This window comes from Diaporthe citri, assembly GCF_014595645.1.
Source record: "Diaporthe citri strain NFHF-8-4 chromosome Unknown scaffold_6, whole genome shotgun sequence".
Lineage (NCBI taxonomy): Eukaryota > Fungi > Ascomycota > Sordariomycetes > Diaporthales > Diaporthaceae > Diaporthe > Diaporthe citri.
The window spans coordinates 3,195,765-3,210,404 of NW_025064851.1; the positions used below are offsets into that span (position 1 = coordinate 3,195,765).

A 14,640-nucleotide genomic window follows, 5' to 3' on the forward strand; every position below is an offset into this window, starting at 1 on the left:
CCGTGTCCTTGGCTCAAAGTGGACAGCAGCTCAAGGTCGGCGCCCCAAAGGTGGTGTCCAGGTACGCGGAACGCACGGGGTTATGACAAAGGAAGCGCAGGATGGGCAGCGCAAGTAGTTCCCGGTAGTCTGGGGCCAGTGGCACTGGATGTCACTCAGATCAGCATCGGTAGATAACACGTGAAATGGCCGGTTGGTGAGGTTGCTTTCACGATGGTCTTGCAAAAGCAAAATGGGGTTCGCAAGCTGCATTGACTGATGATGGTCGAACTCAGTTCAACGTTTCCAGCAACCCCTCGGAAGCACCTCAGACGTCAGTATAGTGGGGTGCGCAGGCAGGAATGCACAGTACCTGTACGGTACGTAGGGGTGGCAGGTGGCAGGTGGCAGGATGGCAGGATGCCAAGGGGCTAAGCTCTGGGTGGGGTTGCCAGCAGGCTAATCGATAAGCGCCTAGGCCCAGTGCTTGGCCCACCCAGCCTGCCAGCCCAAGCACCCAGCTCAGCACGCAGCCGGCCGTCCGGGCGGGCGCCTGAGGTACCTTGGTACGTACGGTACCTTGGTACGTACCGACCGACCCGGCGGAGAAAAGATTTTCAGGGCACCGAAGCTCACAAAGAAAAATTGGAGGAGGACTACCACCTCTTACGCCGTCGACCAACCGCCAGCCCCGACATCGACGACTGTCAACAACCACCTCGCGAGATACCCTCGATCGTTTCCTTGCATCCCGCAGCCCACAAACAATCCGACACTCACAATGTCTAACGCTGAGCTGGCATCTTCCTACGCCGCCCTCATCCTCGCTGATGAGGGTGTTGAGATCACCGTACGAGAAAAGCCCAGCCCCCGACCCGACCCACCACCGTTTTCGCGATGTCGTCGCAATCCACCATGATGTCGGCAGACTTGCTGACAATGAGGATTACAACAGGCCGACAAGCTGCAAGCCATCATCAAGGCTTCCGGCAACGAGATCGAGCCCATCTGGACCTCTCTGTTCGCCAAGGTACGACCAAATCCACCGACCGACATATGACGAAGACCCACCCCTGCAAATATTCGAGTCGCAGGACAACCTGGGGATCTAGGATTCAAGGACAATGAATGCTGACGAGGACGCGCCCACAGGCTCTTGAGGGCAAGGACGTCAAGGACCTCCTGACCTCCGTCGGCTCCGGTGGTGGTGCCGCACCCGCTGCCGCTGGTGCCGCCGCTGCTGGTGGCGCTGACGCCGCTGAGGCCCCTAAGGAGGAGGCAAAGGCTGAGGGTTTGTACATCCCGTATCTGGGCGACCACGTTGGCGAGCAGCAGGACCTGACCACTGACATCCGGCACAGAGAAGGAGGAATCCGACGACGACATGGGATTCGGTCTGTTCGACTAAGCGGTTTCCACCACGATTCCAACTGCCGAAACGACGATCACCACCACCTCTACGACGACTTCCTCGCTGTACTTCCTTTGAAATCTCTCTGCATTGGGTTGCGGGTCTTTAAAATACCATCTACGACTAAGGGATGGAGGCCACGGTATATGGTCGCAGGGAACTGGAGTAGCGCGAACTTGATGGAACCGGATTTTGATGATCATGCAAATCAAAAGAGAAATTTGCGCCCTCACGTGTTGGCCCCAGTCATGATTAGCCTTGCAAGGTCGTGACGTTTGACAGTACGTTTCGAGACCGGATGCCGGGCCAAGCACCTAGCCCTCCAGGTCGTCAGTTGCGTGAGCCTCCAGTCTCGCAAACCGAACGCAGAGCCCCCGTCTGAGCCAGCAGTGCGTACTGGCTCGATCTTCGTTGCTGCTTCGCGAGAAACATCGACCACGAAATTTTCAATGATGACTTGCAGCCAGCCTGGAGAGGTTGACCGTAGACTTTGAAAGCCGATCGCGTATGTCCGTCTATCATCAGCAAAAAGGCGCGATGAATCTGGTGCCAGCGGACACCCCTTCCGAGTGCCTTAAAAGATCTGGCAAGTATAGTGACGATGCCTAAAGTAGAGCATGTTTGAAGTGCAGCCCGCCTTGCAAGTGGTTTCCTCCCGATTGCCCCCGATTGCCCGTATCTTGGTGTCTGGGCCTGGCGCCCATAAACATGTCTGATATACTTGGTGACTCAATTCGGTGTCGTGCCAAAAGGACAGTAGGTACGTCTTCATGTTCCTCTTGAAATGATGTAGTTTATATTTGCAACAGACATTGTGGAGCTTGCTTTGGGGACTTGCTCAGATGCTGGCCGTGTTATGAATGAATTGGGAATTGATCCACCTGGTACAGTCACATGTCACACATTGCAAGGAAACAACGTAGAAGACCAGGCACGAGAGCGCATGTGCCTTGATGCTTTTTGTTGATGCTGGGCCCCTTCGCCACACCCCAGTTATGAGAGTGGCTATCTTCGCTGCACGGCAACCGCCGGCTTCTGCCACTTGAAATGCCCAGGGAACTAGTCAGGCAATCTCCCCAACAGAGCTGTGAAGACTCTCTGAGCTGCTGATAAGAACCATATAGGCATGGTAACCACAAGTTCCGCTATGGCTCAGACGAGCATCGCGCCCTCTTCTCTCAGAAACATAAACATGCTCTTTTGGCCCTCACTGGCTCTGATCAAGATCCATGTTTTGCAGCATCTCATCTATGCTAACTTCTCGCCTCACGCCACTCTCACCACTCTTCCGAGGAGATCTCCCCGGGCGCAGCAGGAAAGCCTCCCCAGTCAGTTCCGACCGCAGCACCTACTTAACGATGAGCACACCGCTAGGGACGAGACCGACCTCCCGGAGCGTCTGGCCAAAGTCGACGCCCGCCTCGAAGGTCTTGCGCGGGAACGTTAACGTGAAGCTGGCCACCGTGGTCCCCTGCTCCGACTCGATCGCCTGCGCCACCTCGAACAGAGTCGTCTCGGCGGGGAAGTTCTTCTGCAGCACTCCACCGGGGGTCTGCAACCGCAGTCTGGCGTCGGTGTAGCTTGTGCTGGGCTTAGGCTGCGGTGGAGCTGCGGCGGCGGCAGGCTCCGCGGCAGCTGGAGGGGCCTTGCCCTCCCTGGCGGCCTTGGCCTCCTCGGCCTTGCGCCTCCTCTCTTCCTTGTCCGCCTCGATCTTTGCCTTGATGCGCTTCTTGGCTTCCAGGTCGTCGAGCTTCTCCTGACGCTTGCGCGCGGCCTCTTTGATCTGCTCCTTACGTTGGAGCTCCTCCTTGGCGTCCTGGGTCTCTCTGGTGGCCTTCTGCTTGATCCTGTCGTTCCGCTTCTGCTCCTCCTTGTCGGTGATGGATTGTCTGGCTCTCTTCTCGGCAAGGGCGGCGCGCATCTCCTCCAGCTTTTGTTTCTTCTCCTCCTCTGTCAGAGGCTTGAGCTCCTCGGTCGACTCGGAGAAGTTCTCGTGGCCGGTCTTGGAGGCGTGGAACTCGGCGAGAGCGGTGGTCCTGAACTTCTTGCCGCAGTCATCGCACGCGAGGGACTTTGCAAGCTGGCCCTCCTCCAAGCCCTTGATCGCCGCCTGGGTTGCTGCTTCGTCGTCGTCTTGGGGCGCCTCAAGCTCGCCAATGGGTGTGTCTTGGTTCTTCTCGAGCCACTCGAGTGCGCCTTGAAGCCCGCCGGATTTCTTGATGGCCAACTCCGCGCGAGGCTTCTCGAACCCCATTTCCAGGAGGGCGTCGAGGTCTGATTGCGCCATGGTGTTGACTAGAGCGATTTCACGAAATAAAGATGAGAGATGGTGTAGGAATGAGAGATAGGGACAGGGACGAAGTGGCGTGTCCTTGGGAGGAGGCGAAGCGTGTGCAGCCTACCTCAAGCGCCTTTCTTAGTAATGAGTCTATATGCAGGAAGGACGAAGATACTCACTCGGATCTGGTCCGGACGCTGACTTTGCCTAGACCTGATAACTGAGTCTAGAATGTTGTGGAAGACAACCTGCTGGTTCGAAGTGGACAGCACTTAATGAAGTTGAACGATGTGTGTTTGGCAAGGCACCCAGAGGTAACGTCAGAGGGGCAGCTACTGTGGGGCAAGCTCTGGGATGTACCTGTGTACTTCCCTGGGCGGACACGTTGAGTACGGGCTGCTATTGTAAGCAGGTCCCAGAGGTTCATGTGAAAGACGTTTTGAACGTTTGAGCGAGGTGAGACATTCACTGCCCACACTAGACCTTCACCTGACATGCAGTCTTGCTCTCTGCATGCTGAGGAATGGACTGTTCAACCTTCCAAACAACGTCTGCGAGATTATCATGTATAACTTGGTCAGCTTGCTGTATTCGGAGTATTGTGTCCTAGCCCCCACATAGACTTGGAGAGCAGATCTTGGGAGGGCAGATCTGCCGTCAAGTACCTAGGCAGGTAAGCATAGCACATCGCACAGAAACGCAGGTATTCTTTGTGCGCAGTCAAGGCAGTCTTTGGTCCTAATTGATGATCCCGAGGGAAATGGTGGGTGCCAACAGGAGATTGCCGAGATGCGCTAGAGTCACAGGCATGGGCCACCTCACTTTGGGGAGGGCCCGAGTTCATCAGAAGGAGGCCACTTGCAAATTGAAACTTGGCCTCCAGCGGCTGGCCAGGCCTGCCTTGATCCCCGTTGGCCTCCCAAACCAGTTCTTCCCCCAGTCCACTCAAGGTACGGATTGCCTCTAGCACCAATCTCGTAAGACCTGTGCCGTCATTCACCTTTTTCTGGCACCTTTGCGCAGCCCATCCTGCATCTCTCTTCAGCTTCACGTCCGTCCATCTTGCATTGTGCTGCCAGCTCCCGCAGGTAACAATCGCGCATCAAAGACAACCCTCGGAACCCCTGGAGTCATTATTCACCCGAGTCGGGTCTCCTGCCCTTTCTGTTCTATCCAGCCGTATCAACTTGGTCTCCGAACCTCCGCCTGTTGATCAATCTGCCCATCCACAACCCCGACCCGCTTCGATTATTGAACGGCCACGCGACCGCAATCTGCAGATTCGCCATCCGCTTCTGTGCCCAGCGAAACCACCATGTCTGTTGAAATCGATCCCCAGGAGCTTGGCTTCCGCCGTATGTCGCCCGACTGCTTTTCTTCAAGAGTCCCGTCCTCTGCCACCATGAGGGTGCCCGGCTGACCAGTCCCCCCAATCCAGGGCCCTTTACCGTCGAGGTCTCCCAGCTCCTGAAACTCAAGAACCCGAACAAGTCCCCGGTGGCTTTCAAGGTGAGATCCTCTTGGACTATCGTGTCGCATCGGCATCTTGCTGACGTCTCCAGGTCAAAACAACCGCCCCCAAGCAGTACGATCAACCACCACGCCGAAATACGTTGCAGAAGAGAAGGCTCACGAGACATCTAGGTACTGCGTGCGGCCAAACTCGGGTCGCATCGAGCCCGGTCATGAAGTCGAGGTCACTGGTTCGTCGCCCACCCAGAGCTTGTCCAGTGTATCACATGTCAAGTACCGAGCTGACATGCGGTATCTACAGTCCTCCTCCAGGCCATGAAGCAGGACCCTCCTGCCGATACCAAGTGCCGAGACAAATTCCTGGTCCAGTCCGTCCCAATCTCTGGAGACCTGGAGTTTAGCAACGTGCAAACGATCGTTAGTCGCGCCTAATCCTTCACGTAACCCGGTGCTCACGTGCAGATACTGACCACGCGAAACTACAGTGGGAGTCTGTTGAGAAGTCGCAGGTCCAAGAGAAGAAGATAAGAGTCGTCTTCCTGCCTGCTGGTGGTGCAGGTTCCGCTGGCGGTGTTGCTGCTACTCCCATCAGGCCGCAGAACTTCACGAACGGCGTAAGTACCCTTGCCACACTTATCGTAAGGAGCACAAGTTGATCAGGACAACCACAGGTCGAGCAAACTCCGGATACCGTCCCGCCTCCTGCTTACTCCTCGCCGGACGAGCACCGACCCACCAGCAGCAACGCTCCCCCATCCGAGGGCGCCTCCGAATACAAGGACGACCCAGATGTCACCGCACCGATTGCTGCCTCCCCCCAGGTGCCGACTGATACTTCTAAGGAGGAGGTGAAGCGTGATCTCGCAAGCTCAGGGGGCATTGCTGCTGTGCCCGCGGAACAAGAGGGCTTGCGACAGCGTAAGGGCCCTACCGCCGCCGACGTTCCCAAGGCAGCCCAAATCGCTACTGCCGCGATACCACAGGGTACAGAAGGCGTCCCCATCCAGATTGTCGCTGCACTGTGTCTTGTCAGCTTTCTCTTGGCGTACTTCTTCTTCTAGGCGCAGATCCTGTGCGGCGTGGCTGTCGTTTTGATTGTAAGATCGGGTCTCAAGCGGAGAAGAACAATAGCGAGAGACTTTTGGAACAATATTTTATAACACAGAGGCACACCGATTTGGCTTGTCTTCGGACTGGAGATACCACGGAAGCAAGTTCTGTCTCGACGCGTTCGTGAGACTCGATGGATGCGGGCAGTTAGTACGAGGTTGGATTAAGGGCGCCTAAGGGCGGCCATCGAAACAACGTGATGGCGAGTGAGACGGACACTAGGACAGGAGCGACTGCTTTGACGGCCGAAGATTTTGAGAAGGTAGTTTATCATGTATTTACGTTGCGGCGTCGACCAAGGCGCTCTTAGCAGTCTAGGGTGTTCCCTTTTAATGATTGTCTTCTTTCGGGTTCACTTATTTCGAAACCAAGGCAACGTGCGTTTCCAGGAGGATGAACAAGGAAGACCGCAGTGCGATGGTGTGGTGCCTGTCGGTCAATTTAACTTATTGTCGAAACCGTCATGCCGGAGCTCGAGTCCCAATATCCACACCCTAATAACGCATTGCAGGCCCAGTACCATGAACATGCAAGACCATTTGATTAGCCATAGCAGGGCACAGTGATTTTCGAGACGATTCAAGTTCCCCTCTTTATAAATGCACTTGAACATATAAAGAAGGATAGCATCTGGATTGCTTGCGTTCTAAGTAGGACGGTTGCCACTAGGTCTACAATGGCACCATATCGTCTTAACGTAGTCTATCATGTACAAACGCACATCTAAAAATGTACCGCATCATAATTTCGCCTCCTTGCTCGCCCCATTCCGTGCTGCGAGGTTCCGCGCTGCCGGCAGGATCATACACACATGGTGGCTAAGGGCCACAATATCACCAACCTCGTCCAAGACGACCACCTCAAGATCATAGCGACCATTCCGGATCTGCTTGGCCCTCGTCCTGACAAACAGCCAATCAACGCCCTCCTCCGGCAGCGCCTTCTTGACGTCCAGGTTGAGCAGCAGGGTCGGGTACCAGAACTTTGCCGCGCTCTTCTCCTTCGCCGCCGCCGCCGCCGCCGAGTCTGCACCTCCGACGGCATAGGGGTCGGAGCGCGCCCTGAACGACTCGGGGATTTGCGGGAACATATCGGCCACCATGCCGAGGCTGGCGTTGGTGAAGCGCTCCCCGTTGCGGAAGGCCATCCACTGGTCGGCGATGCCTGGGGCCGGCTGCCCGTGCGCGGGGAAGAAGAAGCGGATATTCTGCGATGCCTTCCTGAAGTCAGAGAAGGGCATCGACTTCTGCTCCTTCCATTCGACGTCAGACCCGGCCTCCAGCGCGGCGGTGCTGCCGAGCGGCCGAGGGGCCGGCTCGAGGCGCCACCGCGTGTCGTAGGAGGGCCCTTCTGCCCTGGGGATGTTCGAGTTCGTCAGGTACCCTATGACCTCCTCGCGCCCGTTCTGGAAGAGCGAGATGTGGACCGTCGAGGTGAGCCGACCGACCTTGACGTCGCGGACCTTGAACGTTGCGGGGCCGACCTCGGTCCTCCTCACGAACTCGACGTGCAGTGTTATCGTATGCGGCTGGTTCTGGCTGGACAGTGTCTTTGAGAAGTGTGTCTTTGCGACTTGTAGAAAACACGATGTGATGTATCCGCCGTGCGGGACTACACAGTCGGCGTTAGCCCCGTGTTCATCGGGGACCTCGGCACGTTTTACTGACCTGAGCCGATGCACCAATTATCGTGGAAGTATGCGCCATACTCATGAGAGGATTTCTGTGTTATGGCGATGCCCTCCTGGAAAGATAACATGGCTGCAAATGATCAATGTAACTTCCGATGAACTTTGAGTGAAGTCTATTCTTGCCCGAACTGTGTTTGTGGGATGTGTGTGTCGTGAGTGAATGCTGGCAATTTGGAGATTCTCCATCCTGAATTGGCAGCTAACACGGTTTCATGGCTAGGCCGAGGCACAACACGATCCTTGAAAGTGGCCGTCCAGAGCAAGAGGAGTCTATTCTTCGCAATTTTTGTTTCTCGCATCGGCGAAGATGCTATTCAACACCGTTTAGATGATATCTCCCTTTTTTTGTCTATCATGTTCACATAACTCCTAAGAGAGCCGGTCCACAACTATTGCCACTTGGGCATATGTACGGGCGATAAATGCATTTACAGTCCATCATAATCATATCAGATCCAACCCATCAAGAATTGCCGTGCAGCTTCTCAAGCCTCGATTTCCTGCGGTGTCCAATCCGCCACCTTGGCGACTCTCTCTGACTTGCCACCGACCTTGCGCCCACCGTTCTTCCTCTTCACCCGGCTTGTGATGCCGACATTCTCGTCCCAGAGGAACCGCCAGAGCACGAGCACCCAGCTGTCGTGGCGCGGCAGCGGGGCGTAGAACTCGTCCGCGATCTCCCTGAGCTTGGGCAGCTTGGTCCACGCCACAGCGGGGAAGTCGTGATGCTCATTGTGGTAGCCAACGTTGTACGTGAGCACGTTGAGCGGGCCGTAGTAGCTGAAAGTCTCCGGCACTGGGATGTTGTTGTTGGGGTCCCTGGCCTCGGGGACGACGGTCTCGTAGACGTAGTGCTCCGCGATGAAATGACCGGCGGTGGGGTGCCACGACCCGGCCAGGAACGAGCTGAGCAGGAGGTACAGGATAGGTTTGTAGCTGTCCAGGGACATAACCACGACGTAGTCAAATGCAAGTTGCACGACCAGGTTGAGGAGGTGGACCCAGGTGAAGGTGATCTGGAAGACACACATGGGCCGGATGGCGTAGAAGAAGATCTGGAAGGTGCAGAAAAATGCCTTGCCCAGGATAGAGTCGAGGACCACAGCCTCGAGGGCGGTAGGAAGATCGGTATCCAGACCGTCCACGCCCAGGGACTTGTGGTGTGTCAAGTGGTAGGGCCTGAAGCTCGCGCTGTAGGGCAGCCCGATGGGCAGATTGGCGAAGATGGCGAACAGCCTGTTTGCCAATAGTGATCTGAAGGCCAGGTTGTGGCTGATCTCGTGGATCGCGAGGAAGAGGTTCTGGTTCGCGGTCGCGCCGACGACGTATGCGAGCGCCCAGAACTTCCATGACCAGAATGAGGTGTCTTTCAGGATGTATCCGCAGAGAAACTGCAGTCCGACGACGAAGGCGACGACATATTTGGTTAACGGCTCGGGGCCGCAGAGCTTGGTGACCTGTTTAGAAGCTCCAGCGTTAGCATTGGACCCAGGACGACGACGAGGGCGGATGGCCTACCTCTGGATGAGCCTTGATGATGGCAAGTCGTCTTGTCCGGTGCGGCTCCTCCGTGTAGGTCCAAAAGAAGTCATGCTCCTTCTGGTCCGACTCTGCCTGTGCCTTGTCTGCCGCGGCGGCGCCGTTGAGCCTAATCTCGCCATTCGGAGCGGCCTTCCTCCTTTCGGCGCCGGCACTCGTCGTTGTGGTCGATGCGTTTGCCATTGTGTCTGGCCGTGTGGTATGTTCAGAAGGTGGTCAAAGTCGTCCAGCTTCTGAAAATTCCAGCGGCTCTAGTAGGCGTTGGATGGCCCAGGGATGGGTTGAGACTTCGGGAAGACGCGTTCCAGATCATGCGATTTGGAGACGGGTTGGGATGACTCTGGTCCGGCCGGGCGGTGGGTTATTGGGCGATTTGCGTCACAACCTAGAAAATACAGAAGTCGGCTGTGTCTTTTTTGTTGGGGTTGTGCCCTTGACGCAAAAGATTAACAGACAAGCCAAAATTTAAGCACTTCAGCTACCTGCAACTACACATAGAGTAGAAACAAAAAAGTTGTAGTGAATGAGACGCTCAACAAGTGCGAGAGGCCAAGCTACCGGTCCAGCATAGCAATGGTTACCTGTACCACAGCATGTTCACCCATGCATGGGTAGATTTGCCTCTTGGCGGGGCAGACCCTTAAAAGTCTAGAACCAATCACTGGCATAGGCCCGTGCCACATGGCGAGGGATGTTCAGGGGTGTCTGTGTACAGTAATCGAAAGCTTCCGAGGAGCTGCTATGTCTAGAAAACGAAACGCTCCCCCCCCCTGTCAAATTGATCAGCTATCCCCCCCCCCGCACCAAAATTTAGCTATAAACGCGAAATATATACCAATATCTTTAAGGACAACCTTATTAATATTAATTATATACTTAATTTAGTAAAAAAGAGGTTATTATAACCTTATTTTATATATATCTTTAAAATAATTAAAAGTAATAAAGTTTATTTAAGCTTATTATATAAAAAAATATAAGCTTTATTAACCTTAGCTTAAAGTAATTATATCTTATTTAAATTAATAAAAAGCTTATTTTAATAATTCTTAAAAAATAAAAGGTTAATTATTATAATTATATATTTATTTATAATATTAAGTTATTTATTTTATTAATAAATAATATATTAATTAATTAATTATATTATTATATATAAAAAAGCTAATAATAAAAGTAAAGGTTATTATTATAAAAAAGAAGTTAATAACTTAATTAAAAACTTTTTATAATAAGTTAATATATTATTTAATATATTATTTAATATATTATTAAAAATATTAAAAAGATTATTTTTAAAGTTATTTTTAATAAAAATAATGCTTTAAGTAATTTAAATAAAGTTAAAAGTTATTAAATATATTTAAATTATTATTATTAATTAATAATAATATAAATAATAATATTAAAAAGTTAAAAGGTTATTTCCTTTTAAGAAAATTATTAAGAAAAGCATTTTTTATATTATATATAAACATTATTAATATATAACCTTTTTTTATATTATTAATAAAGTAATATAACTTTAAGTTTAATAATAATAAATATAAAGCTTTTAATATTAATATATTATTTAAGTATTTTTTTTAAAAATTAAAAAAGTAAATTAAAGCTAAGTTTATTAATATAAGGAAAATAATAATTAAATTATTATAAGTTTTTATATAAAATAAGTTATTAATTATAAATAAAAATATTTTTAATTTAATTAAATATAATAAAGAAAATTATAAAATATTTAAAAAAAAGTTTTTTAATAATAATATTATTAAAATGCTTATTTTAATAAAAAAACTTTATTATTTTATAATTATATATATTTATAAAGTAACTTTTATAATAATATAAATAATACCTTATAATATTATAATATTAAAATAATTAAATATTAAAATCTTTAAGTTATTTTTATTAATAAAATTAATGTTTAGCTTAATAAATAATTTATTAATTATTAAATATATATAAAGTATTAATTTAATAAAAGGGTTATTATTATTTTTAAGCCCTTAAATTAAGTTAATAATTATTTATATAATAATAATAATAATAATAAATAAAAGACATTTCTTATAAGAAATTTATAAAAAGTTAATAAAAATATAATAATATTTTAAAAATATTTACTATAAAGTTAATTATTATTATTATATTAAAAGTAACTCTTTATAATAATAATATTATATTTTAAAAAATAATATATTTATAAATATTATTAATATTAATATATTAATTTAAATATAAGTTATAATTAATAATAAAGTTATAATTTAAAGGCTTTTAAAAATATTTTTTAATAAATAAAAAGAAGTTATTAAAGTTAATAAAAATAATAAAAAACTTAATATTAATAATATTAACTTTATATATAAATAAAAAAGCTTAAAAAAGGTAATAAATAAAATAATAATAATAATAATATAATAATTAACTTATTAATTAATCTTTATACTCTTAACTTTAAATATAAACATTTAATAATAATAATATTATTATTAAACTTATTATTAATATATTTATTAAAAAGCTTTTATAAGTTATTAATATTATTAATATTAATAACTTTTTATTTAAGCAGCTTTATATATTATTATTAATTACTTATATTTTTATTATTATTATTATAAATATTTAATAATTAAAAAGCTTTAAATAAAAACTTTATATTTAAAGCTTTATAATAACATTTTTATATATTAATAAAAAAAGATAATTAATAAAGTTATAAAAAGTAATAAAATATAGAAGCATTAATTTTTAAGCTTTATACTTAAAGAAGAATATTTAATTTAATAAAAAAAACTTAAATAACATTAAATTAATTAAAAGATTTATAAAGCTATATTTAAAGGAAAAGAAAAACTATTTTAAGCTCCTTAAAAGTAATAATAAGAAAGAAAAGCTATTATTATTATTAATATTAATATAAAATAAAAGTTATAATCCTTAATAAGCCCTTAAAAATATATATAGCAATATAACCCTTTAATTAATTAAGTAACTTTTCTTAATATTAAGTTATTTTTTAAGTTAAAATTATTATAAAAGAGAATATAAAGATAAGGCAGCTATTCTTAATATATTAATTTAAATTAAGACGGCGCTACCTTTTATATAAGGAAGAAGTCTTATGAAAATCATAAGGCAGGGGTTTTATGCTTAAGGGGTGTAAGGCTTAAAGCCTTAGTAAATGCCTGCAGTTAATAAAGTCCCTTACTTATATATTTACTTATAAAAATGCTTTATTAAGAAATATAAAAAGCTTTTAAATATTACTTAATAATATATTAATAATAAAAAGCAAGTTTAAGGTATTTTTTAATAATTTTTAAAAAAGTAATTATTATTATTTATAAAGGAAAAAAAGTATAATTAATAAAAAATTAATAAAGCATTTATATATAATAAAAAGAGTTTTAAAATAAGTAATTAAAAAGTTAATTAAGAAAATTAAATATATTTCTTATAATAAATTCTTAATTATCCCCCTTTATATTTTTAATAATATTCTTTTATTAACTTTTTTATTATTAATTAATATATTAAATTAATTTTATTGTAATATTCTTTTCTTTTTATTATTATTACTTTTTCTTTTTTTTTCTTAATTAATTATATAATATTTTTATTAACCGTTATTATAATTTTTAACTTTAAAACTTTTCTTTAATATATATATATAATAAAAATATTTTTTAATTACCTTTATATATTAGTTAATCTTTTAAATACTTAAATATAAAAAATCTATATAAATTATTATTATTATTATTATTATTATTATTATTATTATTATTATTATTATTATTATTATTATTATTATTATTATTATTATTATTATTATTATTATTATTATTATTATTATTATTATTATTATTATTATTATTATTATTATTATTATTATTATTATTATTATTATTATTATTATTATTATTATTATTATTATTATTATTATTATTATTATTATTATTATTATTATTATTATTATTATTATTATTATTATTATTATTATTATTATTATTATTATTATTATTATTATTATTATTATTATTATTATTATTATTATTATATTATTATTATTATTATTATTATTATTATTATTATTTATTATTATTATTATTATTATTATTATTATTATTATTATTATTATTATTATTATTATTATTATTATTATTATTATTATTATTATTATTATTATTATTATTATTATTATTATTATTATTATTTATTATTATTATTATTATTATTATTATTATTATTATTATTATTATTATTATTATTATTATTATTATTATTATTTATATTAATATTAATAATAAATATATTTGTTTAAATCTTTAAAATATATTTTAATTAAGTTAAAATTAAGCGAATATAATAATAAATATATTAATTAAATATTCCTTGCCTTAATAACCTTATAAATAGCATTATTATAATATTATAAAGCATTATTTATTATAAGGATTAATTATAAGCTTAAATAAGCAATTATTTAAGGTAAAACCTTTTTAAAAGGTATATTAAAAAGAACTTTTTTATTATATACCTTTTATATATTATAATATTAAGGAAAGTATTAATTATAATTATTGAAAATAAATAAAAATAAGTATCTTACTTAAAAAAACTTTTTATTTAAGAAATATATTTAATTAATACTTAGCTTATTTTTCTTATATTATTATATTTATTAAATCTTAATTTAATATAAAAAATAAATATCTTAACATTATATTATAACTTTAAAATTTATAAAAAATAATGATTTTAAAGGTTTTTATTATATTATTAAGTTAATATATATACTTATTTATTAATTTAATTATATACCTTAAAAGCCTTTATAACAATTAATATAATAATATTAATTTAATATCTTTTAATAAAAAAACATTATATTTTATTAAGATATATATTTAATTTATTAAGAAAAAGAATTTTAAGCTTTTATATAATAATAATAAAGTATTATTAATGCTTAACAAGCTTATTACATTAAAAAGAATTATATATTTTAAAAGCTTATTACTTTAATTTATTAATATTTAATAATAATAATAATAATATATTAAAGGTTATAATATTTATAATTATATGCTTCTTTATATATTTAACTTATTAAACAACATTATAATACTTATAAGGAATGTTATAAAT

At 42.0% G+C, this 14,640-nt stretch overlaps 5 protein-coding genes across 5 annotated transcripts; 2 read left to right on the forward strand and 3 right to left on the reverse strand.

Annotated features, from left to right (window-relative positions):
* Window positions 1–760: 760 nt before the first annotated feature.
* INS49_012875 (uncharacterized protein) lies at window positions 761–1,387 on the forward strand (the record flags this gene model as incomplete). Its single annotated transcript, XM_043173577.1, has 4 exons — window positions 761–829; window positions 935–1,009; window positions 1,132–1,270; window positions 1,341–1,387. The coding sequence occupies 4 exons, from the start codon at window positions 761–763 to the stop codon at window positions 1,385–1,387; spliced, it is 330 nt and encodes a 109-aa protein (XP_043022874.1).
* A 1,351-nt stretch (window positions 1,388–2,738) lies between these two features.
* INS49_012876 (uncharacterized protein) lies at window positions 2,739–3,677 on the reverse strand (the record flags this gene model as incomplete). Its single annotated transcript, XM_043173578.1, has 1 exon — window positions 2,739–3,677. The coding sequence occupies one exon, from the start codon at window positions 3,675–3,677 to the stop codon at window positions 2,739–2,741; it is 939 nt and encodes a 312-aa protein (XP_043022875.1).
* Window positions 3,678–4,983: 1,306 nt separating this feature from the next.
* On the forward strand, window positions 4,984–6,202 carry INS49_012877 (uncharacterized protein; the record flags this gene model as incomplete). The annotated part of the gene is made up of 7 exons (XM_043173579.1): window positions 4,984–5,023; window positions 5,107–5,177; window positions 5,231–5,253; window positions 5,313–5,371; window positions 5,443–5,558; window positions 5,627–5,755; window positions 5,813–6,202. The coding sequence occupies 7 exons, from the start codon at window positions 4,984–4,986 to the stop codon at window positions 6,200–6,202; spliced, it is 828 nt and encodes a 275-aa protein (XP_043022876.1).
* A 788-nt stretch (window positions 6,203–6,990) lies between these two features.
* Window positions 6,991–8,009, reverse strand: INS49_012878 (uncharacterized protein; the record flags this gene model as incomplete). The annotated part of the gene is made up of 2 exons (XM_043173580.1): window positions 6,991–7,862; window positions 7,919–8,009. 2 exons carry the CDS (start codon window positions 8,007–8,009, stop codon window positions 6,991–6,993), a joined length of 963 nt encoding a protein of 320 aa, XP_043022877.1.
* A 417-nt stretch (window positions 8,010–8,426) lies between these two features.
* On the reverse strand, window positions 8,427–9,663 carry INS49_012879 (uncharacterized protein; the record flags this gene model as incomplete). The annotated part of the gene is made up of 2 exons (XM_043173581.1): window positions 8,427–9,398; window positions 9,460–9,663. 2 exons carry the CDS (start codon window positions 9,661–9,663, stop codon window positions 8,427–8,429), a joined length of 1,176 nt encoding a protein of 391 aa, XP_043022878.1.
* Between the last annotated feature and the right edge of the window lie 4,977 nt (window positions 9,664–14,640).